Genomic DNA, 27,960 nt, shown 5'->3' with positions numbered 1-27,960 from the left:
AGCAAGAAGCTGGCAAAAAGGCAGACTTACCACCAGTCTTGAGGCCAGATCCATGTATCCCAGTTTTTCAAGGAGGTTATAGATGAGGCCTGTCTGAAACAGGGCTTCAGTGATGGGTGCAGTATGGTTCTCATTTCCAAGATAATTAATCAAATCAAAGGCCCTCCGGAGAGGTACCTTGCCTAGGCTAAAGGATAAAAGAACAGGAAAAGTAAATATGCAGAGACACACAGAAGAACTCTATGCATGCTAAGAGAGAAACTTAGGGTTAGATGGTGAGTCTTGAAGACCAAAAATTTAAACTTACAGTGGCATTCTGTAAAGTTAAGCTAAATATGATTATCTCTGATTAAGTTCATGTGGCCCAAGATTAAAGAGGCATTTCAAGAGAAAGATAAACAATAGCTCATTTTTTTTTATTCCTAAGTCTCCTGTAAATTGCTACTAACTCAGCAAAAGTACAATATCTTGGGTTAGAAAAGATGAATAGTACTAATTTTATTTATTAATTAGTTATATTTGCCAGGAAAGAGAGTATAGCATAGAGTATCTGAATTTTTTTAAAAAAATTTTATTTATTGGTTTAATGGGAATTTGTTTTTCAAACTTGTTATGACAAGGTCTATTGTGAATTTACAGTGAGTACATTTTTAAAATTAACGATTTTATAGAAATCATAGCAGTAATGGCTAGGATGACGTAAGAAGGGAGCTTCATAAAAAACGAGACCAAATGGAAATGTCCAGGGAGGTGAGAAGGAATATTCTTCTGACCTGAAGTGTTCCTGTGTTTTTAAGCCTATCATCAATCTAAATTGGTAATATTCTATTCAGAGAATATGTTTACATGAGGTCACTGTCATCCTTGGCTTTGGGACTCTATAATGCATGAGGTGGTTGGGGAGGCAAGCAGTACAGATAAGGTGGCTCCAGCCATCAGAGATGTCCCTCAAAACCAATGCATAAGCACTAAGCTTCACGCTTAAACCAGCTGCTGTTTGAAAATAATTCTCTTATGAAATAAAATAGAGCTTGAACTCCGTATCAGTTTAGTCAACAAAATATGTGTCTTGTTTTTGATATCTAGTCTTGAATTATTATTAAATGCTGTTTCATTTAACTGTTCAACTATCTTTGTAAGTAATGTTTTATAACGTCCCTGGAGGCAAAGAACACATCTTATATTTTCCTAATCCTCCAAAATGAATGGTACCAACCAATACATGCTAGTTCTTTCAAACTGTTTTTCATATATATTTTTTACCTCAATGACACTTGTTTAAAAAAAGAAAAAACCTCAAACTAAGTATACTCTACCCTGCAAGTTCAAAGATGTTGTTGATAAGGTTGGCTCGGTCTTTGTCACTCAGAACATAAGGATTTATTTTCAACTGATGGATTAGTGCTTCCCAATCATCATCTGCATAGTGTACGATATAATAACCATTCATGTTTATATTCACTTTGACCCACAGCACTTCTTCTGTAAGATTGATGACACCTAATGGAAACCAAAAAATAAGAGATTGAAAGAGAAGACAATCGGACAAGAAAAAAAAATTACATGAGTGCTTTGTTTCTAAGTTAGTTTATTTTTATATTTAATCATTCTAGTAAGAAAAAAATGCCTGTCTCCAACTACAGTTATTTTCACGTTAGTGAAGGTCAAGACATTCATTTAACAATTATTTATTTACTGTGCAATACTGGCTGTAAGCTAGGCACTGGAAATCAAATGGTGAACAAGGTAGCTATGTCTCTGCTTTTAGAGATCTCACAGTCTAAAGTAAACAGGCAAGTACAGTATCATACAAGCGCTATTGACAGAAAAAGAAAAGACAGCATTCAACGAATGCACATAGAAAAAATGCTTCACTCTCCCAGGGAAAGTTAGGAGCGATTTCTTGGAAGAAATGACATCTAAGTTGTCATTCTTCTAAGAGACCTCAAAATATTTAGGTGTTGGCCAAGTGAAGAAGATATAGTAGGGAACCCAAGTGCGCAAGGCCCAGAGAGAAAGCATACATGTTATCCATGCACTGAACTGGCTCCCAAGTTCATTATGGCTAGAGGAAAGAGGGAGGGAGAAAGTAAAGGTGTAGGTTGAGGCAGCAGGGGAAGACAGCGAGAGAACTGTGTAAAATGTGTCCCATTCAGCCTCTGTCTTTTGTCATGTTAGCAAAGGAAGAACAAACAAAGCCATTTAGAAAAGTCACATTATTTAAAGCTAGCAAAATAAACGTTAGGGAAGGCTTAAGATTGCATAAGGGGCAAATAAGAAATAATTGGGTTAAAATAATAGGAAAGGATAGGCACTTTTGGGGTCTCTACTATAAATGCTGAGAGAACTGTTAGAAATTTCCATGGAATTCTGTCAACTAATGTACCAATAATGAAGTGCTAAGAGTTAACTGACCACAAAATATATGTATGAATTTTTAAAATCCTTAAAACTGCTAATGAAGAAATGTCTTTTAAAGTTGGCAACAAGGATGTAGACTTAATTATAATAGGGGTATGCTTCTAAGCATCTTGAGGTTTACTATTATTTATTAGAATATAAGCTACATAAGCTTACTATTTTGTTGACTGCTAACGCCTCAGCCCCTATAACAATGACCTAGCAGGTACTCAACAAGTACCGTTGAATTAGTCAGTGAATGAATAAATAATGACTATGTCACAATAAATAGTTTTAAATCAAGTGTAGATATAGGTTTGTAGATATTTATTATATAATGTTTACCCCCTTTTAAAGTAACAAATACTTAAAAAAATTTTTAATTGTAAGAAAAAGAAGAGTAGAGATAAGAATAATCTAAAGTCAGACAATGATAGCATTTTGGAATGTACTTCTTGCCAAGTTTTTGTCTTATACTTGTTTTTAATATTTTATACAGCTGATCTATATACATTTATTTTATCCTTTTTTACCTATCAGACCCCCCCACATTTTTTCCATTGTCTTCATAAGCAGTGTTCAAATATCTTCATAATATTCCATTTCAAGTTTATCCAATCTATTTTGAACAATTTAGGCTGTTTTAAAATGTTCACTATCATTATAATTCTGTAGTGAAACTTTTTTATATAAAATGCTTTATAAATATGTTTTCAACCTAAAGATTATATATTAGTACCTGAAGCCTTAGTTTAGGTACTAAAGATTATATATTAGTACCTGAAACCTTAGGATTTATCAACTTCAAAAATATGAATTATTCAAATGTGTCAGATGCCCTTAATATCTTTGTTATTCCAATTATATTGATACTGCAAAAGATGTTTAAGATGAAAAAGACACTCTGATCATGTCTTAACAGGACATAATAAGCTAAGCAGTCTTTCTTACTAAAAATATTCCGTACTTATTTCTGTTATATTGCTGATACAGCAACAGATGGGAAAGATCAGTTAAATAAGGTTTATTCCTTTTTTGAGGGCAGGATACAGTTTTAAGGGATACTTGCGATGGCAGCAGTGGCTGCTCCAAGTTGGAGCCATTTTTAGCAAACCTATGACTAAGGAAATTAACTTTATCATTAGCTAATCCAAAAATATCAACACTCTCCAGGTCACCAAACACTATATCCTATGGAGCTTTTATCAAGAAAGAACTCTGGGCCGGGCGCGGTGGCTCAAGCCTGTAATCCCAGCACCTTGGGAGGCCGAGGCGGGTGGATCACGAGGTCAGGAGATCGAGACCATGGTGAAACCTCGTCTCTACTAAAAATACAAAAAATTAGCCGGGCGTGTTGGTGGGTGCCTGTAGTCCCAGCTACTCGGGAGGCTGAGGCAGGAGAATGGCGTGAACCCGGGAGGCGGAGCTTGCAGTGAGCTGAGATCGCACCACTGCACTCCAGCCTGGGGGACAGAGCAAGACTCTGTCTCAAAAAAAAAACAAAAGAACTCTGGGCCTGGGCATGGTAGCTCACACCTGTAATCCCAGCACTCTGAGAGACCAAGGCAGGAGGATCACTTGAGCCCAGGAGTTTGAGACCAGCCTGGACAACACAGTTAGACATCATCTTTACAAAAAATAAAAATTAGCCCGGCATGGTGACACATGTCTGTAGTCCCAGCTACTCAGGAGGCTGAGGCAGGAGTATCACTTGAGGTCAAGTATCACTAGGTCAAGAGTGCAGTGAGCTATGATCATGCCGCTGTACCTTAGCCTGGGTGACAGAGCAGGACCCTGTCTCTAATAAAAACAAAGGTAAAGAAAAGAAACAAAGAACCCCAGGAAGAAGGGCTACAGAGACCCAAATCTCCCTTGCCCATAAAAGGAGACAAGAAATGATGGCTATGACAATTGTTCCACTAGATGGATGCAGAAAACATTGAAATACATACGGAATATCTTGGTTGATAAGCAGCTTGCCATGTTGTAAAACTAGCCAAGTCCAGATGGTAAAGAGGAGGGACACAGCTGGGAATATACTTGAAATTATTACTGTCATCGAGATGACACAACATAAAGCAGTACAGCCAACAGCACAAAGACAGACAGAGTTATCATTTAAAGAATCAACATTATTAGTCTCTTTCAGTTCTTCTGAATGATCCAGAATGGTGGACCTTAAAACCACAGGTATCGAAAAATAATACCTTTGCACACAAGGGAAGTAACTACATCCTGCAGCTCAAATGTGGATGAGGCTACCCTCATATGTTTTTAATTTACTATAATCATTAACAGATTAACACTTCAATTTTCAGTCTACTGAGTGGCAAAAAAGAGTGAGCAACTGCAGTATTAAATGGCAGAAGCCCAGATGAAGTAATCTAACAGTGATTTTTAAAAACCATTTGTCAATGAGCTACGAAAATCAACTACTGTTTTACAAAAAAATTAAAGTTCTGAAACTAAAAAACATGTTTTTACTACAAAGTTACAAAATTTCCTGTATAGTTTGCTCCAGAGCGCTAGCATCATACATGCTATTGAACTTTATCACTCCTGTTCAAAAGCATTCCCTTCTCTAATGCCCCTTTCTTTCTCCTTTACTTTATTAGGGGAAAAAAAGGCAAGAGCAGAGAATGGCACATGATAAATATTTTAATTACTATATGCCCTTCCTTCTTTCATCCTAATTACCTTTTCTTCCAATGACATATCTTTTACTTTCACAGCAGTACTTCTGATAGTGATATCCACTTGGAAACATGAATGTTTTGCATTAGATTTAATATGAAAATCTCCTATAGTTAAAGATCTTAGGTCTGAGTAAAATGTGGATAAGAAAGAGAGAGAGAGGGGGAGGGAAACTTTTAAAAATATAATTTCCTCAATATGTAAACTGGAAAAATGGCCCCATCAGCATTTCTTGTGCACAATAAATATTAATTGTTCAAAATTCATGTATGTGAGAAAAGGAGACAAATACATTGACCAAACATAACTCCTATATACAACTGAACTAATGAACTAACCCAACAACCCTTGAATTAGAACACGTGAAAATATATTTAAAAAAAGAAAGAAAATATATTGAAGATTTAACCAACCACCAAGCATCAAAATAATACACTATACTAAAGTATTACAGCATAAAAGAAGCCTGAAGTCACCCTCTCTGCTACCTTTGAGAATAGAAAAAATAAAAATGCAGTTAAATTAAGAGTAATTCTCATTGGAGCATTAGGAACCAAGAAGGCTCAACTGTCCTCAGGGTCAAACATAAGGACAAAAGTTTTCATGTGGACTCTCTAAACCTGAAATGGCAGGAATTAAAATAGCAGCAGCAGCAGCAGCAGCAGCAACAAAGGAAATAACACAGTTGAGAAGAGGAAGTAACAGACACTACTTTCATCATGTATTGGCCCAGTTCCAGCTCTAGATTAAATCAATTATATTCTAGTGAATTTTGTATATTCCTCTTTACCAAGAAGAGGAAGAGAAAAAGAAAACATCATTTTATCAGGCTTTGCATGTTCTTTTCCTAGAAATTTTTATAGTGAGACTGGAGTGACTTCATTTTGGACTAAAATTTACTAATTCATTAAGTTTTTGTGTGCCTACTGAGTACTAAAAGTGATTTACAGTGATTCATGTAGCCATGATCACTACCGTCAATGGGGGAAATACCTAATATGAGGATAGATATGAGTGAACAGTACTTACAGTATGAGTGGAGAAGTAGAGAATGTTATTAAAAAACCTAAGCAGGGCATCTAAACTGTCTTCAGGAAAGGAAAGGTTTCCTGGAGCAAGCAATGGCTGAGCTAAGATCTGAAGAATAAACAGGAGTAGGTCGAGAGAGTGAGGAGGCAAGGGTGTTCTTTAAGGAGAGAAAATAGCATATGCAAAGATCTAAAGAGGCAGTATGGCATGTTTGAGTTGCTGATAGAATTTGTGTGCGGCAAAAGCAGAGAATGCTGGTAAGGGCCTAGAAGGCTAAAGCGGTAAAATATGAGCTATTCTATGAGGTTAAACTCTCAAAAAGAGCTTAACAAGCTCAGAAGTAAACTCAGGTAAAGAGTAAAGAGGAGGCTGGGCGCGGTGGCTCACGCTTGTAATACCAGCACTTTGGGAGGCCAAGGTGGGCAGATCACAAGGTCAGGAGATTGAGACCATGGTGAAACCCCATCTCTACTAAAAATATAAAAAATTAGCCAGGCGTGGTGGCGGGCACCTGTAGTCCCAGCTACTCAGGAAGCTAAGGCAGGAGAATTGCTTGAACCCAGGAGGTGGTGAGCTGAGATTGCACCACTGCACTCCAGCCTGGGCGACAGAGCGAGACTCCGCCTCAAAAGAATGAAAAAATAAAAATAAAAAAAAAAAAGAGTAAAGAGGAGCCAGGTGCGGTGGCTCATGCCTGTAATCCCAACACTTTGGGAAGCCAAAGCAGGAGGATTACTTGAGGCCAGGGGTTTGAGACCAGCCTGGGCAACATAGTGAGGCCCTGTCTCTACAAAAAATACAAAAATTAGGCCAAGCATGGTGATACATGTCTGTGGTCCTAACTTCTTGGCAGGCTGAGGCAGGAGGATTGCTTGAACCCAAGGGTTTGAGGCTGCAATGGGCCATGATGTTGTCACTGCACTCCAGCCTGGGCAACAGAGCAAGACTCCAACTCAAAAAAAAAAAAAAAAAAAAAAAAAAAAACAACAAGAAAAAACAAACAAAAAAAAATCAACCAAACAAAAAACAGATAATAAAAGCAGATTTCTTATTGCCCAATTATTTCTAATAGCACTAAAATTAATATACTATCAGAAAGTTTACAAAATTTCCTTATTAGTTTCTTGCGAATACTCCAGCCATGTTTTGGCTGTGCTTCAGGATATAGGGAGATGGGGTTATTTGCCCTCTCTTGAGTCAGAGACTATCCTTTTAGGGCTCATTCAAAGTTAGAGTTTTGTTTACTCAAAGACAGTAGCAATTCCTTGTACTTCCAGCTATGCTATCAAAGATATGATGACATTACCAACTACCACTAGGATTTTAAATAATTAGATTGTTGCTGCTTTAACACTTCACTATGGTAAAACTGCAATGAAACTGGCACATTCATGTATTTCAGGTGGCATTATCAACTGTAACTACACAATAAAAAGGGCGATTTAGTTATATGTACCAAATCACAAAAGGTACTGCAGTCTTCATTTTTGAAAAGCATTCCTTAAAAAATTTCATATAATGGAAAAACCTTTAAGATTTGAAACATTTAATTAAGGCAATATTTTATAACAACAAATGGTGAATCAAGTAGGTTAAGTCAATTACTATATATGTTAAGTTAAAAAAGGCAAGATACAGAAATCATTTATATATAATGATTTTGACTAAGTACAAATATTTATTTAAAATGACTATAAACAAATAATCATAAGAATAGTTTTGATAGGGTAATAAGATTTGCTCTCCATTTTCCAGGTTTTATGTAATATATTATATTAAAGATTTACTTTTTCAATAACATTAATGATAGTTAACATTAATACAGCACATAATACGTGCCAGGCATTGTTCTGGGTGCTTCATATAAATGAAGTCATTTAATCCTCACCACAACTACATAAAGTAAGTATAATTACTATTTCTTTTGTACAGCTGAGGGAATGAGGCTCACATAACTCGCCTAAAATCATATAAGTGATCAATGGTACTGCTAAGAATTGAACCCGGCAGTCTCCAAAGTCTCATTCCCTTACCCCTAAGCTACACTCACCCCTCAAAAATATAGGCTTTGACGCCAGATCCAAATTCAAACGAGAAATTTTCCCTTTTCATCAATCCAAAGCATCACTAAGGGGTCCTACAGAACCCAAGAGCCTTGTGTTTCTTTAGGATGTAAATTAAAAGGAAGATATGTGGTGTGACACTCATAGTGGTATTTAACAAATGGCCCAAAACTACATTTCAATTGCTTTTTATATTGTAGGTCAGCATACACCATGTTTATATGTTACTATTCCCCTCCCCCTTGCTATCATAGTTTCTTGCCCCATTTTCTTGTTCCCCAAAACATATACTATGTCTGCAGGGCATATTGCAATAACTATTTACTCTCAATCCGATCATGAATAAACCTCAATTATACACACAAATCATTTAGAGTGTATCTTGTTAAAATGCAGTTGCCCCAGCCCAACCCTAGACAGTAGACAGCAGAGGATACTTTAAGAAACTCCTCTTATTTTGTAACAAAATATTAATCTTGGGTATAAAAACATGGCATTCGCTATTTTCTTTCAGGAATGCCAGTACATTCTCTGCAAATTTTTTACCTTATTTCACAAGGCTAAAAGCCAGTTTTGTGCATGATATACAGAATCAATCTCACATTAGTCACATCTTGTATATGCAACCCATAAAACCAGTTCAGAGAGTGTGCACACTAGAAAGTGTAATCTTATATATGCACTCTGATCAGATTTTTAAAATTATGCCATTTCCAATCAGAACTGTCATTATAGTCAAACCTGATTTCTTATCCAGTAATGATACCGATTGATATTTTGAATAATTTCTTCCTTCAGTGACATAGGATAGTGGAATATGCCACAGGTAGCTGTAAAGAGAAAATATTGGAAAATTACTATTCTTCCAGTTAGTTACATATGATTTGTTGTTTTTTTAAAAAAAAATTTGGTAGGAAGGTTAACTTTGTTAAGCTATTCCTAGGAAGGGATAATCTTGTTAGGTTTCACAAGAATTTATGATTATAAAACACTTAAAAATATTTCCACCTGAGGGTGCAAAAGAGATGGCATGAAAAGAAAGAGGGCATGTACCTTGTATCTGAAGGCTGAATTTCAGGCTTCATATTTAAAAAGAATCTCTCTTGTTGTATAAAAAGTTCCTTTCCTTTCTTTTGAACAGTCACTAAAGGAAATCCTTTCTGCAGGGTCCAGGTTTTCATCATTCTCTTTACATCTAGTGTTTGGTTTGTGACCTATAATATAATATATATTATTATATATATATTATTTTATATATTATATATATATTATTTTATATATACATATATAAACTCTTTTTCCTTAAAAATAAAAATTGGTTTAAAAAAATTTTACATTTTAATTTATCTGTACCCTTCCCTCTTTTCCTACCATCTATAAAGACTACATTTAATGTTAATATAAAAAAGAAACATGAATGTTGAGTTTACACTTCTAATATAGGTAAATGAGCAACTGCTAAAAGGAATGTAACCTGGAACAGAGCTAAGTGATAGCTAAGGGAGTGAGGGAGGCACTAGGTTGGGAAGTGGCACATGTATCAACCAACTAAGAGTTCATTAAAATCCCTAAATTCATCAAGATTAAAATCCCTAAGAAGGTATAAGCATTCTTTCAAGTCACAATACCAACATCTAGAAGATATGAATAATGATATATGGTCTAGATTCAGAAGCATTGCTACTCAATCCTGTGAAGCACCTGAGTCTGGGTTTCTCTTTATACCCTCCACCTCCATAATGATAGTCTCTTAGGACCTAATACTGTGGGAGTGCCAGGGAGCAGCGGCAGCAGAAGAGTGACATATGAACAGGTCAGTTGCCTTAAGTCTTTCTAGAAAACAGCAGTAAACTACTTTGGTGGTCACAGACCTTCTTTCCCAGAAAATATATGAAGTTATCTATAAAATCTGTTATCTATATAAGATATCTATAAGTTATCTATATAAAAATAAGTTATCTATATAACCTAGTGTCAGAGCTTTGCAGACCCTCTAAGGCCCAAAGCCCCTAAGATATCTAGGATCAATAACTAAGAAGCAATTTTTGAACAACAGTCTCTTTAAAGCAGGTGGGTTAAACTCAGGATTCAAATTATTTTTCTAGATTATATATGAATTTGAATTGTAAGCAACAAAGTCATGATGTACCTAAATTGATAAAATCACTCTACTATATGGCAGGCCTCACCTCAACCACCATATGCCCATTTATTTAAAGCACACAAGGATGGAGCAAATCTTCCCATTTTAATTAATCTTATATTTATCATGGCTCTGACCTATTTATTTCTGAACCAGAGGATTAGAAGAAAATAAGCTTGCCTAAAACCAAGGTGCTTTTGTGTGTCGAAGCTGTACTGAAGTGAAGAGGCCAATGCATAATTTGATGTGGGTGCTGAAAAACCTGAGGATACTGTTAGGAACTAGTTTGGGATAGAAAAACACCATGATGCAAAAGTTGCAGTCAATGAGAAAGGCAGAAATATGTTCTAAATGCCAACAGATAAGACAGTAAGTATAAAGTAAACAATGTGGCTTTCAATTGAAATGCTACTATATGATCAGAGGAAAAAAACAATGATTTGGGAACAACTGTTAGGTAATAAGTTCTCAAAGAGAATTCAGAGAGTAGGGAAGGTATATCTTCTGGGCAAAAGACTAACAGCTAGAAAATATCAGGATTCAGATGAGGCAAAGAAGCAGTAAGAGTGTATGAGAAAGATCCAGGGCAGGGGTTCCTAATCTAGAGTCAATAAAACTTTGAAACTGTGTGTGATGTTCTGCACATACATGGTTTTTCTGAGTAATATGGCCAGAAATTTCATCAAATTTCCAAATAAGTCTGTGATCTTTCTTTCTTTCTTTTTTTTTTTCTTTTGAGACAGTCTGGCTCTGTCACCCAGGCTGGAGTGCAGTGGTGCAGTCTCGGCTCACTGCAACCTCTGCTTACCAGATTCAAATGATTCTCCTGCCTCAGTCTCCCAAGTAGCTGAGACTACAGGTGCGTGGACCACGTTGACTAATTTTTGTATTTTTAGTGGAGACGGGGTTTCACCATATTGGCCAGGCTGGTCTGGAACTCTTGATCTCATGATCTGCCCGCCTTGGCCTCCCAAAGTGTTGGGATTACAGGCGTGAGCCACCACGCCCAGTCAAATCTGTGATCTTTCAAAGTATTATGACCCATCAATCTAAATCAGGGTAACAAACACAAATGCTTATAAGGGTTTTGCGTCAGTATACATGCATGAAGCAGCCCGGGTTCATGTGCTGCTTTGAAGTGTAACTTCCACATAATTACACTGCTTGCTAGAATATTTCCAGGAATGACAAAATTCCAACAGCAAAATCATCCAAGGGTAATATGCAGTCAGCTTGTGATGTATCATCTACTCTGGAGGAACAGTCACAAAGGCAAGCGATTCATAGAGCAGAGTACAGAATCATTCAAAGGAGGCAGAAAAACTAAAAAAGGGTAAGGATAGGAAAAGAGATTTCTGGAAAAAAAGTCAAATAATGAAAATATAGTAATATTCATTAATACGGAGAAGACAACTTTCCTACAAAATAAGAATAGAAGTTAAGGTACAGAAAAAAAAAAAAAAAACAACAACTGGCTACCCAAGCCCACACACGTCTTTTTCAGCAACTAAGAACAGCACTCCCATTTCTTGACATAAAATTTAGTGCTCCATTCATAAATATTTATATAGCAAGCTCCATCCCCCCTTCTTAAATAACTATGCTTTGTACCACAGAATAACTTACACACATGCTAAAAAGTATAAATAGACGAACTCCTCTCTTTTTACAGTAAGAGCTAAATAAATTACCCAGGTCACTTACCTCATTAAAACTATCCCACAGATCATCACTTTGAATGCATGCATAGCTGTGATTATGCAGGTAAAGGACAACAGCATGTTGAAACACATCTTCACTAAGGTAAGTTTTCAGCATCAACAAGAGAGAAGCTCCCTATTCAAAAAAAAAGTGAGGAAAAAGAAAGAAAATAATAGAATACTATAGATTATCGAATTGGGAATCTAAAATTCAAACTATAGTCATTCTAAAAATTTACTTCCATATGTAGAACTTAGTTATAATACACTGCTACTTAGTCTCATATAACTAGATGTGGACTGTGTTCAACTGTCTTAAAATTATTTTAAAGGATTTGAAAAAGAATTAATGAGTAGATTCCCATGTGCACTATTCTAACCATGAGTCATTCTGTGTGGTCTATTGGTATAGTCGCTGTTTCAATGTTAGTGTTGAAAAGCTAAGTATTTATAAAAACATTTTAATAGAAAAACATGCCAAATTTTCTGTGGCACCCACACCTCCATCCTCAGTGCTTAAATCACCCATTGAATTCATGAGCACACACTGCGAGACACAATAAATTGACAAGGCTCTCAAAAGTCTCCCTGCTAGGTAGGTCATTAATTTCCTATTTTAGTATATTGTGTTGTGAAGTAACCAGAATCTCTCTTCTTCCTGCAGGATCACTTCAAATGCTTGGAACTAACAAATGTATAGGGCAGTGAGCATACTATTAAGGCCACACTATATCCACTGATGTACATATCATCATTCCCAATCCTGAAATAAGCACCACCTCCTCTGTGAAGCCCTTCCTGGTTTGAAATACAAATCACATTTCTCCATCTTCAATACAATTTATATGGCATCCTGTATCTGTTACACATTTATTTCCTCATCTATGCTATAAGCTAACTGAGAGGAAAAAGTGAAAACTCAACTCCAATGACAAAAACAATGCCCACTACATAGTAGGCACTCTAGTAATTTTTGAATGAATTTCACTTTTGATAAAAATGTAGTAATGTCAAGACTATTGTACACATAACTAAATTATTACCTATTACTCTCATTTCTATATCACACTTCATAGCTATTACTTGTTCTATAAATTTAAGTACTCATTGTCCCCAACAGTCCTTTCTGCATCACCAACTTCTCCCTTCATACTGTAACATGCCCATTAACAAAACAAAAACGATGTAACATTCCTAATTTTAAACAAATAAAAGACTCTCTACCTTTCCCTAACTTCACCCTCCTCCAGTTACCGTGCTATTTTTTTTGTTCCCCAATTGTAGTAAAACTCCTCAAAAGAGTTGTCCTCAATTTGCCATCTCCATTTGCTCTTTCCATTTTCTCTTGAGCCATCTTCTAATCATCACTCTACTGTAAGTATTTTTTTTTTTGAGACGAAGTCTCACTCTTGTCACCCAGGCTGGAGTGCAATGGTGCGATCTCCGCTCACTACAACCTCCGCCTCCTGGGTTCAAGCGATTCTCCTGCTTCAGCCTCCTGAGTAGCTGGGATTACAGGCACCACCACCACGCCCAGCTAATTTTTGTATTTTTAGTAGAGACGGGGTTTCACCATGTTGGACAGACTGTTCTTGAACTCCTGACCTCAGGTGATCCACCCACCTCGGCCTCCAGAAGTGCTGGGATTACAGGCGTGAGCTACCATGCCCAGCTGGAAGTATTTTTATCAAGGTCACTGGTAAACTTCCTGGTGCCATACAAATGTGAATTCTCAGGCTCATCTTATCAACCTATTGATAGTATTTGATATAACTGATCAACTGCTCCTCCTTGAGAGCTGCAGGACACTACTCTTGATTCTCTCCCTATTCACTGGCCATCCTTCTCAGTCTCTTCTACTGAATCCTCCTCATCTTCCAATGAGGAAAGTGTGTCCTCGCATCTTATCTTTGGACCGCTTTTCTCTACCTAAATTTCCTTCCTAGTTGATCTCCCAACTCCAAGGTTTCCAAATGATCCCCTGATTTATATATCTAATCAGACTTCTTCCCCCTTGAATTTCAGACGCATATCCATCTGCCTGTATGGTATCTCCATTTGGATATCTAATCCATATCTCATACTCACTCAGAAATGGAAGTTTCTTCCCCCTTCTTTCCCTAAACCTACTTCTAAAGCAGTCTTCTCCATTTCAGCAAATGGCAACTCCATTTTTCCAGTTGTTCAGGTAAAAATCTTAAAGTTACCCTGACCCCTCTCTTGTATTTCATATCTAATCCATGAACAAATTCTACTGGATCAATCTTTAAAATACATTCCAAGTCCAGTTGTATCTCCAACACCTTCACAACTTCCACCCTTGTCCAGGCTACCATTATCTCGCCACCCATCTATTACAATAACTTCCTAACTAGTCCTCTTTACTCCAGGTACTGTTGAAGACTAGAGCGACCTTTTACAAAATAAGCCATATCATGGTATTTCCCTGATCAAATTGCTTTTCATTTCACTTAGAATAAAATCAAGGTCTTTACCATGGCTTAGCAGACCCTATAATAATCTGGCCTCTTACAGTCCCTCTAACTTCATCTACTACTTTCTCCTCTGCTTACTCTACTCCAGATAACATTGGATCCTTGCTGGTGCTTGAACATGCAAAGCAACCTTTTATCTCAATCTCATATCTCTCTCAATCTCATATCTCATGTGGGGGTCCTCAAGACCAGTTCCAGGTTTCATGATGCACTAGAAGGATTCACAGAACTCAGCATGTAGTCATACTCACTGCTATGATTTATTACGGTGGAAAGATATGAAGTAAAATCAGCTAAGATAAAAGATGCATGGGGCAAAGTCCAGAGGAAACCAGGCACAAACTTCCAAGTCCTCTCCCAGTGAAGTCATGCAGGATGCACTTAATTCCTCCAGAAAGTTGTGACAACATGTGCGAAATACCATCTACCAGGGATGATCATTAGAGATTCAGCACCCAGGCTGTTTACTGTGGGCTAGTCACGAAGGTACCTTCTGCCTAGCACATACCAAAACTCCAGACACCCAGAAGGAAATCAGATTTTCAGCATAAACTATATTGTTTAGGCACAGTGAGCCACTCTTATCATGCAATAGTGGGAACTTTCCCAAAACCCAAGTTCCCACATGCCACCCAAGGGCCAACCTTCCAAGCAGGTCTTTCAAAGAATAGCAGTCTCAGGCCTCCTACATTAATTCTTTTCTGCACACAAGCACTATACATTGATAATTTCCTCTGCCTGGAATATTCTTCCCCAAGAAAACCACATTCCTCATGCCTTAGATGGTGTTCAAATGTCACCATACAGGAGGGCTTCTCAATCACATTATATTATAAACACCATTTCCTTTGTCATTCTCATTTCCCTTATCATGCTTTATTTTCATATTAGCACTTATTACTTAACACAATACCTACTTATTCATTCATTTGTATACTGTCAGTCTCTACCTTTGACCCCTGAAATGGAAACTTCACAAAAGAGACAAAGTCCACCTTGTCCCCTGATATAACCCCAGCACCTAGAACAATGGCTGGTATATGGTTAGTACTTGTAAGATTTGCTAAATGAATGAATTCTTGCAAGGCAACATGCATCAGAATTAGGCTTGATGATTATAAAGACCAAACAGAATATGTCTGCTAAACATATTTCCCTGCTGGTACTTACCTTCTTGCACACAATACTTATAAGTTATCCAGTATCCCACTTCTCTTAATTACACAGAATATTTTTGCCAAATTCCCAATTCTGAAACAAGTAGTTACCATGTTGACAGGGGTTGACTATGGTATGGAAACTACATGTTCAGAAGACACTGAATTCTGGGTTTAGAGGGTTGGGGTCAGTGGCAGACAGAGCTCTGTTATGACTCTGTTCTCTTATTATATACTGAACTTAGAGCATTTTAAGCAGGTTTTCAAATCCTGAAATAACTGCTCTAAGTTTGGTATAATAACAGAACCTCAAGTTTTAAATTTTCTTTATTGACAGGTCCACTATGGTCTTCAAAAATCACACCAGTAGCTCTAATTGGAATAGATTTAATATAGCTAACTGAACTCCTGATTTTCTTGTTTGTTAATAGTACCTGTACAATAATTCTTCTTGTCAGTCAGGTTTGAACCTGAAAAACATTTCTGCCTCTTTCTTTACTGGCCTTACCCTATCACTAATACTTTAAGTACTTTCCCTGCCCAGTATTTTTTATACCCATTGTTTTCTTTCCACCCTTACTAGCACTCCTCATTTCAAACTTTTACCATTTCATGCCTGGACTTTAGCAGCAATTTCCTGACTTTACGTTTCTCCCCACTTAAATCTACTTTATAAACTGAAACCAATTTACTTTTCCTAAATAATAACTTTAATCAAGTCATTCCTCTGTTCAAAAGTCTTTTCAAGCTTCCTATTGCATAGGAAAAAATAATTCCTTATGGTATCCAGAGCCTTCTACAACTGAGCCCCACACAACTTTCTCTTCTTTTCCCTCTTCACGTGTGGCTTCCACTGTGGTCAAACACTGACTCTCTGAAAAAACATCACTTGCCCATTAGTACTTCATTTTCTTTGCAGACCTCATTGTTCCATTCCTGCCTTACCCTATACTTCACATTCCTCTTTACCTATATTTCAATTATTTAAGCCAACTCAATTCCCATTTACCTCCCAAGTTTCTCTTCATTATCCTAGGCAAAAATTCTGTCCCACTCAGCACATATTACCTCTCTTATTGCTCCACAAGTACCAACCACCTGAACTTTCAGCTACTTGATGACATAGACTGTATCTCACACATTTTGTATATTTTCTTCTTTATCTTGTCTGACAGCCATAACATTCATCCCTCCCCACAACACAAATGTGAATGACACTGTTGTCCCTATTCTTCCATTCTCTGACCTATGGTGATCCGAATGGGATTTAACATTCTGCTTTTTCTTTACCTTGAAACCCAGGGCGTGTGTTTCAGATTCTGAAATCTAATCTTCAATTCTTAAAATCTCTTTTTGCTTACTTGTTTTGGCAATCCTGACTTGACAGCATACCTCAATTCTGAGTAACACAGCCAAGAACTTGCTTAGGACCTTCCCCGAACATATTCTGCCTGTAGATCTGGAGAGTAAACTAACTTTAAAAGATGCATTGCTATAAGATCTGGTTAATTTTCCAGAATACTAGTCATACAACTTAAATGAGAGTCAGAGAAAGAAAAAAACCCACAAAAAAGTTATGACCAAGATTTATATAGAAGCAAACATTTTATAGTTTACCATTAATACCTGAAAAAAAATTAATCTTTAAAATAATCTAAATCACGCAGCTTGCTCACATACGAAATTTTAAACCCACTCCAGCTACCTCTTTGTTCACAGCAATACCTTAAAATAGGAAAGAGAATCAAACATTTCTTCAATTTGTTCTGAAGACTGAACAGATGATGATATTGGATGAGATGAATTTAAGGAATCTTTCTTCATGGTTTTAAATCGAGCATCTAAGAAATCTTCATACTGTCAAAAAATGAAAAGATTAGAATATCACAAGTAGTATCAAATGCAAAAGTATAGTAAATTATTTATATGAATTAGACTAGTGTGTAAGATCATTAGGAAAAAATGACCAGCGTCACTAAACTTCAGGATATAAGCTTTCAAAAATGTAGGAAGATTGTAAAGTTTATGAATATTCCTTAAATTTAAAGATACAATTATAACCTGGCCACATTAAAATTAGCATTTTCTAAACAACAGCATAAGGGAAAATTAAGAATCTATTACCAAAGTAAACAAATGCCAACTCTGGGTATCCAAGATGAATATTCTAAAAAGGTTAGCATATATTTTTTTAAATGAAACCTGAAGTTTAAAAAGAGAAAGAACAAAAACTGGTCCTTAGGCTGATTTCTCATATATAGTCTAGAATTTCTACTAAGAAAATATACATTTCCCTTACCTGAGGTCAGTTTTAAATAAAATGTAACTCTTAAACAGAAATAATTCTTTAAGAGCTCAGCAGATCAGCTCCCCTAGAACATGTATTAGACATTTTTACACATTCTGGGCACCACCAAGTGGTCAAACTGTGTATCTCATTACTTAATTAAGTAGTATACATGGATTTAGAATATCTTTCTTAGTATTCTAGCTACCACTTGATATTAATTAATATCAATTAATTTCCCCTACCACTTGAAATTTTTCAACAAGCCCTATCTAAAATTTCAAATCAAAAGCTCTTAAGAGTACTTCTGTTTTAAAAGCCATCTTGGATCATAACATCAGGAAGTTTAATAGAAAGTCAAAAAATTGGGGGGTTGGAAGGTATCTTTACACTTTCCCACCTATTGTTTGAATTATCTTGACAATATCTGTCATATCATGGCCTAGCGTGTTTGAATATCCCTAAGTACTGAAAATATTTCCCAAGAGTCTAATACCATAGTGACACGACTATTATACTTTTCTGTACTGAAACGATATTCCTAGTCTTTGGAAAAAGGCATAAAATGTGGTTTGTACCTTAAAAAGGGCAAATTATTTATTTGTACCAAGCTATATATCACTATTGCAAGAATGTACACAGTGATAAGAGAGAAACAGTATTGTTATAAAATGTTTTAATTTTTTATCTAATTTTTACACAGGATAAAAAAGTTTTAAGTTTACACAGGATAAAAAAATTTAAATTAGACTTTGCAACTTTAAATTCCTGCAAGCAGAAGAACTATAGCTGTTTAAAAGAAAATGTTGCAAAACAATTTAAAATGTTCATCTTAATGACAAAAATATAAAATAATCTTATATAATTTCAGTTTTCAATGAAACACATCAATAAATAATAGCATCACTTTCATCGTCAAATCTCAAAAGGTATAGATATCAATAACCAAGGTCAAGTTTGGCATACCTTCCTAGAAACATTTTCATTACTCCAGATGCATAGAAAATACATGAAAATGTGATTTGACTATTTTTCCTCTTAGCATTCATAGCAGGCCAAAGAAACCCTGTACTTACACTAGAAAGCTCTTTGAATATTTTTTCCAAAGAGAAATACTCCATGAAAGTGGCAAAACCTTCATTCAGCCATAGATCATTCCACCACTTCATTGTTACCAGATTGCCAAACCACTGGGGGAGAGAAAACAATTAACCCACAGGATATTTACAGCCTCAGGAATTTTTTAAATAATTGGCTGAAGTGTCATATTAATTATCTATAACCTGATTACAATGTCTTAAAGATATACTGATATTATAGTTAAAACAAACTATATTCAAATTAATTTAAAACTTACAAAAGTTGTATACATTTACTTTAAAAATAAAAAAAAATTTTAATCTTTTACCTTAACTGAATGGGAAACAAGCAAGAAAGGTTATTAGCATATTTATCAATGTAACAAACATGCAATATAGCATGAATAGCATGAATATAGGGAAATAAAAACTTTTTTTGGCCACCCCATAAAGTGAGATTTCCAAGATAATGACATTTTTCTACCTTCTAATATCAAGTTAATAAGATTATTTTCCACTGTATCTACAACCACCCATGAAAACTAAAAAGTCTCTATGTGAGAGATTTTCCTGTAATCAGAAAGCCTATACTTTGTTTCTCCTCAGTTGCCCAAATTGAAGACAGTATTTAAATGATTCAAAATAGAATTCAAACAATATTCCTTAAGAAAGTAGACATATACAGGCTGGGCATCGTGGTTTACACCTGCAATCCCAGTGCTTTGGGAGGGCAAGGCAGAAGGATTGCTTAAGGCCAGGAGTTCAAGCCAGCATGGGCAACATAGCGAGACACTCTCTCTACAAAAAAATTAAGCCAGGCATGGTGATGCATGCCTGTGGTCCTAGCTACTTGGGAGGATGAGGTGGAAGGATCAGTTGAGCCTAAGAGTTCAAAATTGCAGTAAGTTATGATCATGCTACTGCATTCCAGCCTGGGTGACAGAGTGAGATCTTGTTTCTTTAAAAAAAAAAAAAAAAAAAAAAAAAAAAAAAAAAAAAAGATGGCATATATAAACAAATTAAGTTAGAAAGATCTTTAAATATTTTCTTCTATGAGGTAGTAAGAAGAAAAGAAGAAGGAAAAAAATAATAGGAGATTCTCCTTAAAAAACATGTCTAAAAAGGCCGGGCGCAGTGGCTCACGCCTGTAATCCCAGCACTTTGGGAGGCCGAGGCGGGCGGATCACGAGGTCAGGAGATCGAGACCATCCTAGCTAACATGGTGAAACCCTGTCTCTACTAAAAATACAAAAAATTAGCCAGGCGAGGTGGCGGGCGCCTGTAGTCCCAGCTACACGGGAGGCTGAGGCAGGAGAATGGCGTGAACCCTGGGGGGCGGAGCCTGCAGTGAGCCGAGATTGCGCCACTGAACTCCAGCCTGGGTGAAAGAGCAAGACTCCGTCTCAAAAAAAAAAAAAAAAAAAGTATCTAAAAAAATCCTTGAAATGAAAATTGTAAGATACGTAATTTGGTCAGTGTGGTCTTGGGCTTATCTCAACTCAGCAGCAAAAGGACGAGGTTACTGCATAAAACAAAACACCTTTGAGAATTACAATAACATTTTTCTAAGATATTATCTTAAAACCTGTTTCAGAGGAAGATGATTTCTAAGTCCTAAAGAGGAAATAACAGAGAAATACTCCCAAATGGTGATGGGTGGCTTCAGAAATAACAGACCTAGAGGAGATCCCCCAAAAGACATCTTATCTATATGACCTATTTTTTTTGAGATGGAGTTTCACTCTGCTGTCAGGCGGGAGTGCACTGGTGCAACCTCGGCTCACTGCAACATCTGCCTCCCGGGTTCAAGTGATTCTTTTGCCTCAGCCTCCCAAGTGACTAGGATTACAGGCATGCACCACCATGCCCAGCTAATTTTTGTATTTTCAATAGAGACGGGGTTTCACCATGTTGGCCAGGATGGTCTTGATCTCCTGACCTTGTGATACACCTGCCTCGGCCTCCCAAAGTGCTGGGATTACAGGCGTGAGCCACTCCATCTGGCCCATGACCTATTTTTAAAGCAAATAAGAATGTGCTCATATGCCAGCTTGTCACGAAGTCTTCACAAGAGCTCGATTCATATAAGGTGTTTGATGTAGGAAATAAGCTGACCAGAAAACATCCTATTCATATCCTGCCACTGTCATGACATCACCCAAACCATACCCAATGCTAGTTAAGCACCTCTTCCAGGGCAAAATAGAGACAAGGTGTCAGGGAAGAATGGGGGTGTTATGTACCCATATAATTTTCTTTCTTTCTCTCCATGTCATACAAACAGTACCTTTGCCATTTCCTCAGAAATCCCCCTCTCCAAAATTAACAGAGAACCCCATTCTGGCAGGAGATTGAAAAAAAAAAACAAAACCAGCCCTGACAGCTACAGTTTGAGTTGTCAGAAGGATGCAACTTAGGGAAAGAGATTCTTCCCCACAAAGTTATACTGGGCAATGCGCATTTGTCATAGGTGATGCAGCTGTGTATTACTGAGGCGGAAAAAGAGATCTTGAAGAGATAGTGGCTCTTCATGGCCCAGTGCTGCTACTTATTAGCTGTATGACTTGTGGCAAGCCATTTATTTAAACTGAGTCTCAGTTTTCACATCTGTAAAATGTGATTAATACCCACCTTAGAGAAGTTGTGAAGTAAGACAGATGTGAAAATGCTTTAACCTGTAAAGTCAAACATCTGATAGCATTTTCATTTGAAAATGAAGTTTGTGTTTAAAAAGCATCTTTCTATTATAAAAGAAGGCAATACTTAAAAAAAAAAAGAATTATTAACATCTAAATGCTAACAATAACTCCAGGACAGGAAGTAGACCACAGGTATGACATAGAACAGCCTTGGTTGCTAATACCTGGTGGGCCAGCTCATGAGCAATGATTTTAGTCACCAGTTTTCTATCCACCACTGAAGAAGTGTTATTGTCATACAGAAGCGTCTCCTCTCGGAAGGTGAGCAAACCCCAATTTTCCATTGCTCCTGCTTCAAAATCAGGAATAGCCACCAAATCTGGACATAACAGGAAATAAGTGATCAACTTTCCCTCATCTTAGGCATTTTCTACTCAAAGTATTTTATTCAATGGTTTATCACTGTGAAAGCAATGAATTCTTTTTATACTTCTAATAAATGGAATCTTCCTTATGCTAGCTCTGTATGCTCTCTACCCACATGTCAGCTGAGGAAGACCTGTTCAAACCCTTTTAGAGTCACTGTTCCACTGTCCCTTAGTGAAGAAAGAGATGCCTAATTCCTTTACAATCAGTCAGCTTCCCAGAGCAAGAAGGACAAAGTTCACGGCCAATACTCTACTCTCTAGGACTAGCTCCATGTTGAACAGTACTGAAATGTTCTTGCTTTCCTGAGCTCCCGTTACTCGGTTTTTTCTTATTTAAACCAGGTATTTCTTGGAAGTTCGAATTAGTCAAATTGCAGACTAAGCCATAAGCAAATTCCCCTTATACAGCACCTTTTTAGCAGCCCTATAAACTTAAGTGTTTTAAGCTCCAACTTCAGATATATTCATGAAATCTAAATAATCTTAACAAACACAAACATTTTTTAAAGCATTAATAATGGTTTTTGGTTTTCTCTGCAAACAACTTGGGCAGAACCTCTTTCTAAAAAACATTCACAAAATAAATCTAGGTTCTAATTATAACAAAAATCAGAGACACTATTTGATTCTTACCCAATTTCTTAAGTGGGTACTGAATTTCAAAGTAGTTTTGATAAAACTCAAGAAGCTTCACAGTTGTTTCCAAGGCATAGTGAATTTGACCAATCTTTTCTGGTACAGCATATATAGAAACCTAAAGGAAAACATTATGTATGATGTAAGGACAGGTACAATTAAAATGGCATGACACTCAAGTAGCACTGTCAAGACTAGCATATCTGAAAATTCTATAGAATTGTATGAGATCCTTCTGGATAGGAACACTTGCTTATGCTTACTTTAGCCCCAACAGAGTTTAGCAAGTCCCTTCCACACATACAACATTGTTGAAAGACTTACTGATTCCAACCCCACCCCACCCTCCCACCCCGCTTCTTTTTAAGCTAGCAACATCCAAAATAACTACTTTAGGTCATCTTATAGCAATTTATAAGTATTTGCCTATTTAATTTTATGATACTCTTCTCTTCCTCTCCCATTAGCTGCCCTTCCTTACTTACGAGGTAAAAAGATTGAGAGTTATTTGAAAGACAAAACTAAATTTTCATCCTTTCAGGACGTATCACCATACCTGGCATCTAGCAGGCATTCAACACTGAGGAGTCACATCTTATGATGGAGTTAGTTCTAAAGTTAACATGTAAGGCATAGATTGCATATGTGTTGAAATTATCCTAGAAAAAACAATTAGAGACCAACATATTCTCTTCCAGTAAGTATGGCACAGCCAGTTTTTCTTCCAATGCTGTGGACAGCTAACTTTTTTTTCAGTTGTTGGCTTGTTTTTAAGGATCATGTTGTAAAAATATATATATTATACAGACAAACACTTGTTTTGTTGTACACAGAACTAAAACCAACCAAGGGAACAACAGGTTCATGTCTCCCACTGCCCATTCACTCCAGGGTACATACTAAGAGACAAAGCAGATGGAATCATCCTTATTATTAAATTGCAATTCTTGCTCACTCTCTCTTTTTTTGGCTAAATGAATAAATTAAACATATATTATGTGACAAACTATAAACATCTTATTCAGTAAGTATCAAAAGGCAAGTGCTAAACAACCATGTTCAAAGCAATGGGTTTTACAAAACAATATTTATTCTTTTCTAATTGATTTTAAAAAGCCCTCTATACTCACCTGGAAAAGTGGGATGTAGATTAGACACAGCAGAAAATAAAAACCTCAAAATGAAGATCTCAACAGGTGGAAAATGTAAACTTTTCAAACAATTCATAATTTGGAAAAAGCACATTGGTGAACTCTAACTCCAATTTTAGTTTCTCATCAAATTTAAAAACTCAACAATTTCTCAAAGCAAACAAAAACATAAAGTGGGGAAAGGACACCTTATTCAACAATCAGCAGAGTGAACAGACAACCCACAAACTGGGAGAAAATCTTCACAATCTATACATCTGACAAAGGCTAATATCTAGAATCTAAAAGGAACTCAAACAAATCAGCAAGAAAATAAAACAATCCCATCAAAAAGTAGGCTAAGGACATGAAAAGACAATTCTCCAAAGAAGATATATAAATAGACGACAAACATTTGGAAAAATGCTCAACATCACTAATGATCAGGGAAATGCAAATCAAAACCACAAAGCGATACCACCTTACTCCTGGCAAGAATGGCCATAATCAAAAAAATCAGAAAATAATAGACGTTGGCGTAGATGTGGTGAAAAAGGAACACCTTTACACTGCTGGTGGGAATGTAAACTAGTACAACCACTATAGAAAACAGTGTGGAGATTCCTTCAAGAACTGAAAGTAGAGGAATCATTTGATTTGTCAATCCCACTGCTGGGATTGAGCAATGAGTGGATAAAGAAATTGTGATATATATACATACCATGGAATACTACTCAGCCATAGAAAGGAATGAAATAATGGCAATTGCAGCAACCTGGATGGAATTGGGGACCATTATTCTAAGTAAAGTAACTCAGGAATGGAAAACCAGACATTGTATGTATGTTCTCACTCATAAGTGGGAGCTAAGCTATGAGGATGCAAAGGCATAAGAATGATACAATGGACTTTGGGAACGTGGAGGAAAGGGTGGGAGGGGAGTGAGGGATAAAAGATTACACATTGGGTGCAGTGTACACTGCTTGGGTGATAGGTGCACCAAAATCTCAAAAATCACCACTAAAGAACTTATCCATGTAACCAAACACCACCTGTTACCCAAAAACCTATTAAAATAAAGCAAAAAACTGTCAACAATTTCTAAGAGGTCAAATAGGTTTCAACCACATTGTCTTTATGTGAGGCTTCAGTCTATAGAACATATGCATTAATCACAGAAATATGGAGGTGGCATAAAAATTAAACAATATAGAATGTTTAAGTAAATGAACAAAAAATGAAATATATAGGCTCTGTATTTACAGTGATGGGGTTCAAATCTCTGCTATCTGTATGACCTTGAGCAGGCTAGTTAACCTTACTTCCCTTATCCATAAAATGGGGATAAAAGTGGCTCCTACCCTCACAGAGTTGCTGTGAGGATTAACTAAGCTAATACATGTATAGAACTTAGATTAGTGCATGACACAATGCCTAAGTGTTCAATAAATGGTAGTTATTATCGTTATTACAAATAGACTCCCATCGGAATTGAGGCAAAATATGTGTGAACAGAATATTTGTGGTTACAGTTACTGGAAGAATTACATGTATAGCACTGGAGTTAACCAATTAAAAATACGTTGCTTTCTAAAGTAACAAGAGAAGAAATTTATTCTCCCATATTATGTGGCCAACCGTACTTCATTAGCCCAGCCTTCTAACACCTGAAGCCCTAGATACGGGACTGTGACCACAACTTACTGAATTCAGTCACCGCCTACAAGCTGATCCTACTTACTGCATTTCCTGCATCTTTCCCCTACAGAAGTCAGTTTTAATATACACACACATGTGCACGTGTACCTGACATACAATTTTTAAATCTTCAGCTATCATTATAAATAATTGTATCAAGATCAATGGAATTCAAGACAAGTCTTTATTAGCTGTACCTATTCTTTCCAGACAAACATATCTTGTGTTACAGTTGCCTCAATCATCTAGAAGATGGTATCCCAATAGAAACATCACCCATACCTCCAGATTACTCCTAAAACATTCTTCTGCCTCACACACACCATTTGGCAGCTCCCATCACTGAGCACCTTTCCTTAGAGGACAAGTCAGGAGAAAAAGTTCACATGAAACTGAACTTTGACCAAAGGGTCCACTTATTCCCATCTCTGGAATACAATAATTAGGAAAAAATGTAGTTTAATACTTTCTCTTCCTTTCTACCTCTTTTTCTTTTCCTTAAAAGAACATCTGTAATGAGTTCTTACGAGAGATAAATAATCTGGTCATTATAATTATTATCAAGCTTTTCTAAGAGCAACAGATGCAGTAAGAAATAGAGAGAGCAACCTAGCTCAGCAAAGAAAGTCTTGAACAGCATTCTGGACTTGGTAAGAGTACTCTAAACATTGTTAAATAAAAGTCAATCGGCACTCAGGCCTTAAAACTTACAACTTGAAACTTTCCTTGCCAGATCTCTTTCAAAGATCTTATAGGAGATTTCTAAAAACACAACTAGAAACATCCCTGATCAGCTCTCAAAGAAGGTTAACATTGAGCAATAACAGATTTAAGTTTAACTTACTTGTTTCTTAATTTAATAAAAACAAAAACTAACAAAAGCAAAAATAGAACAAAACCTCATACCCTCAAAAAGGACAATAATATGGTCTGCAAAATTTATAAAGGCAGAAAATATTAGAAGCTTCGATCCTAAATTTTCTGAGAAACACCAGTCTTCCTCAACAGATAACTGGACACACATAAAAGCAGAAATTCCACCCCCTCCTCCACAAAAACAGTTAAGTCTATCCAGAATAACTGATTAGATGGCTTTAGGAGAATGATATAAATTGTGTACAATGTTCCAGGCTGGTGGAAGATAGTTGAGGTAGAAATGTTTTTAATGGAAATTTGGAACAAAGTCATGTAGTCATGTTTCTGACTAAACATGAATAAATTAAAATTATAACTTCACATGGATGATATTGGTGAAGTTATATTTCTATTTGAATGCTCAATGTCAGATGTGATGTCCACACCTGACTAACCATGACTAGATTCTGATTCTACATGTTATGCCTGTGTACAGTAAAAACAAAAGCAGGCAGTGGCAAACAAAAGCATGCAGTGTATTTCACAACTGGCCTAGAATTGTCTAGGTAATTCTGGTATTTCTGAAGGCAGGGGGAAGTTTATGGAATAAAGAATGAACAGAAATGATGAAATATATGTTCTTCTTTTTTAGGTCTTTGACAACAACGCAGTATTTAACACTGAACAGGACACATGTAATAATCTATAGTCAACTTTGAAATTTTTAGTTGGTGAGTAATATTGACTTTAGTAAGTAAAGCTCTATTGCCTTATTTCTGAATATTGCCTTATTTCTGAAACTACCCGTCAAATATTACAAAATAGAAGCCATCCTAGAGATTTTAGCATAACAAAATCTATCAACATATCAAAAAGTCTAATCCTTTGTTAGACTCCAAGTTTTAAATTTCTGGTCACCATACCTAACATAAACAACAGAAGTTACTTATGTCATTTGGTGTAGGCAGCAGCATATTGTGGTGCGCAAAACAATTTTGACTATCACTTACTGATTATGTATTTTAGGTCAATTACTTAAATCCTTTGAGACACTGTTTCCTCATCAGCAATGTGGGTCTAATATGTATCTTCCCCTTATTTGGCTTATAAAATGAAAAAATGTTTATAAATGAGTGCCTAGAATAGCTGCCAGCACAGAGTATAACTCCATGCATGTCACATTCCTCCCCATTTCCAGATAAAAAGGAAAGAAATTAATAAAACTGTTATTTGTATAATGTTAATATTTTCAAAACATTTACTTCTGGGTATTAAAAATAATGTAGATTATATTCACTCACATGCAAGGATTTTATAATATATTTACATATGGTAAAAAGGAAGTGTGCACTTTATCCATGTGTATGTGCATATGCGTATGTGTGTATATATGTTTGCGTGTGTGTGTATATATATGTATCTCTATTATATAATATAGATACACATATATTATATATAATTATACAAATTATATATATTATTATATATATAATACATACACATATTATATATATTATTATATATAAT

At 36.2% G+C, this 27,960-nt stretch overlaps 1 protein-coding gene across 3 annotated transcripts in view; it reads right to left on the bottom strand.

Moving 5' to 3' along the window:
- Positions 1 to 27,960, bottom strand: part of LNPEP (leucyl and cystinyl aminopeptidase) — a 108,008-nt gene that overhangs the window by 22,298 nt on the left and 57,750 nt on the right. For all 3 annotated transcript variants that reach the window (XM_055233389.2, XM_055233391.2, XM_055233390.2), the window contains exons 5-13: positions 22,748 to 22,868; positions 21,911 to 22,065; positions 19,045 to 19,158; positions 17,407 to 17,538; positions 12,034 to 12,165; positions 9,240 to 9,400; positions 8,928 to 9,016; positions 1,317 to 1,500; positions 31 to 187 (exon numbers count right to left, since the gene is read on the bottom strand). In XM_055233389.2, the coding sequence (XP_055089364.1) occupies positions 31 to 187; positions 1,317 to 1,500; positions 8,928 to 9,016; positions 9,240 to 9,400; positions 12,034 to 12,165; positions 17,407 to 17,538; positions 19,045 to 19,158; positions 21,911 to 22,065; positions 22,748 to 22,868 (1,245 nt within the window). The remainder of the gene's footprint in view (positions 1 to 30; positions 188 to 1,316; positions 1,501 to 8,927; positions 9,017 to 9,239; positions 9,401 to 12,033; positions 12,166 to 17,406; positions 17,539 to 19,044; positions 19,159 to 21,910; positions 22,066 to 22,747; positions 22,869 to 27,960) is intronic.

This window comes from Symphalangus syndactylus, chromosome 11 (assembly GCF_028878055.3).
Source record: "Symphalangus syndactylus isolate Jambi chromosome 11, NHGRI_mSymSyn1-v2.1_pri, whole genome shotgun sequence".
NCBI lineage: Eukaryota > Metazoa > Chordata > Mammalia > Primates > Hylobatidae > Symphalangus > Symphalangus syndactylus.
This window is presented reverse-complemented; position numbering and strand designations above follow the sequence as displayed.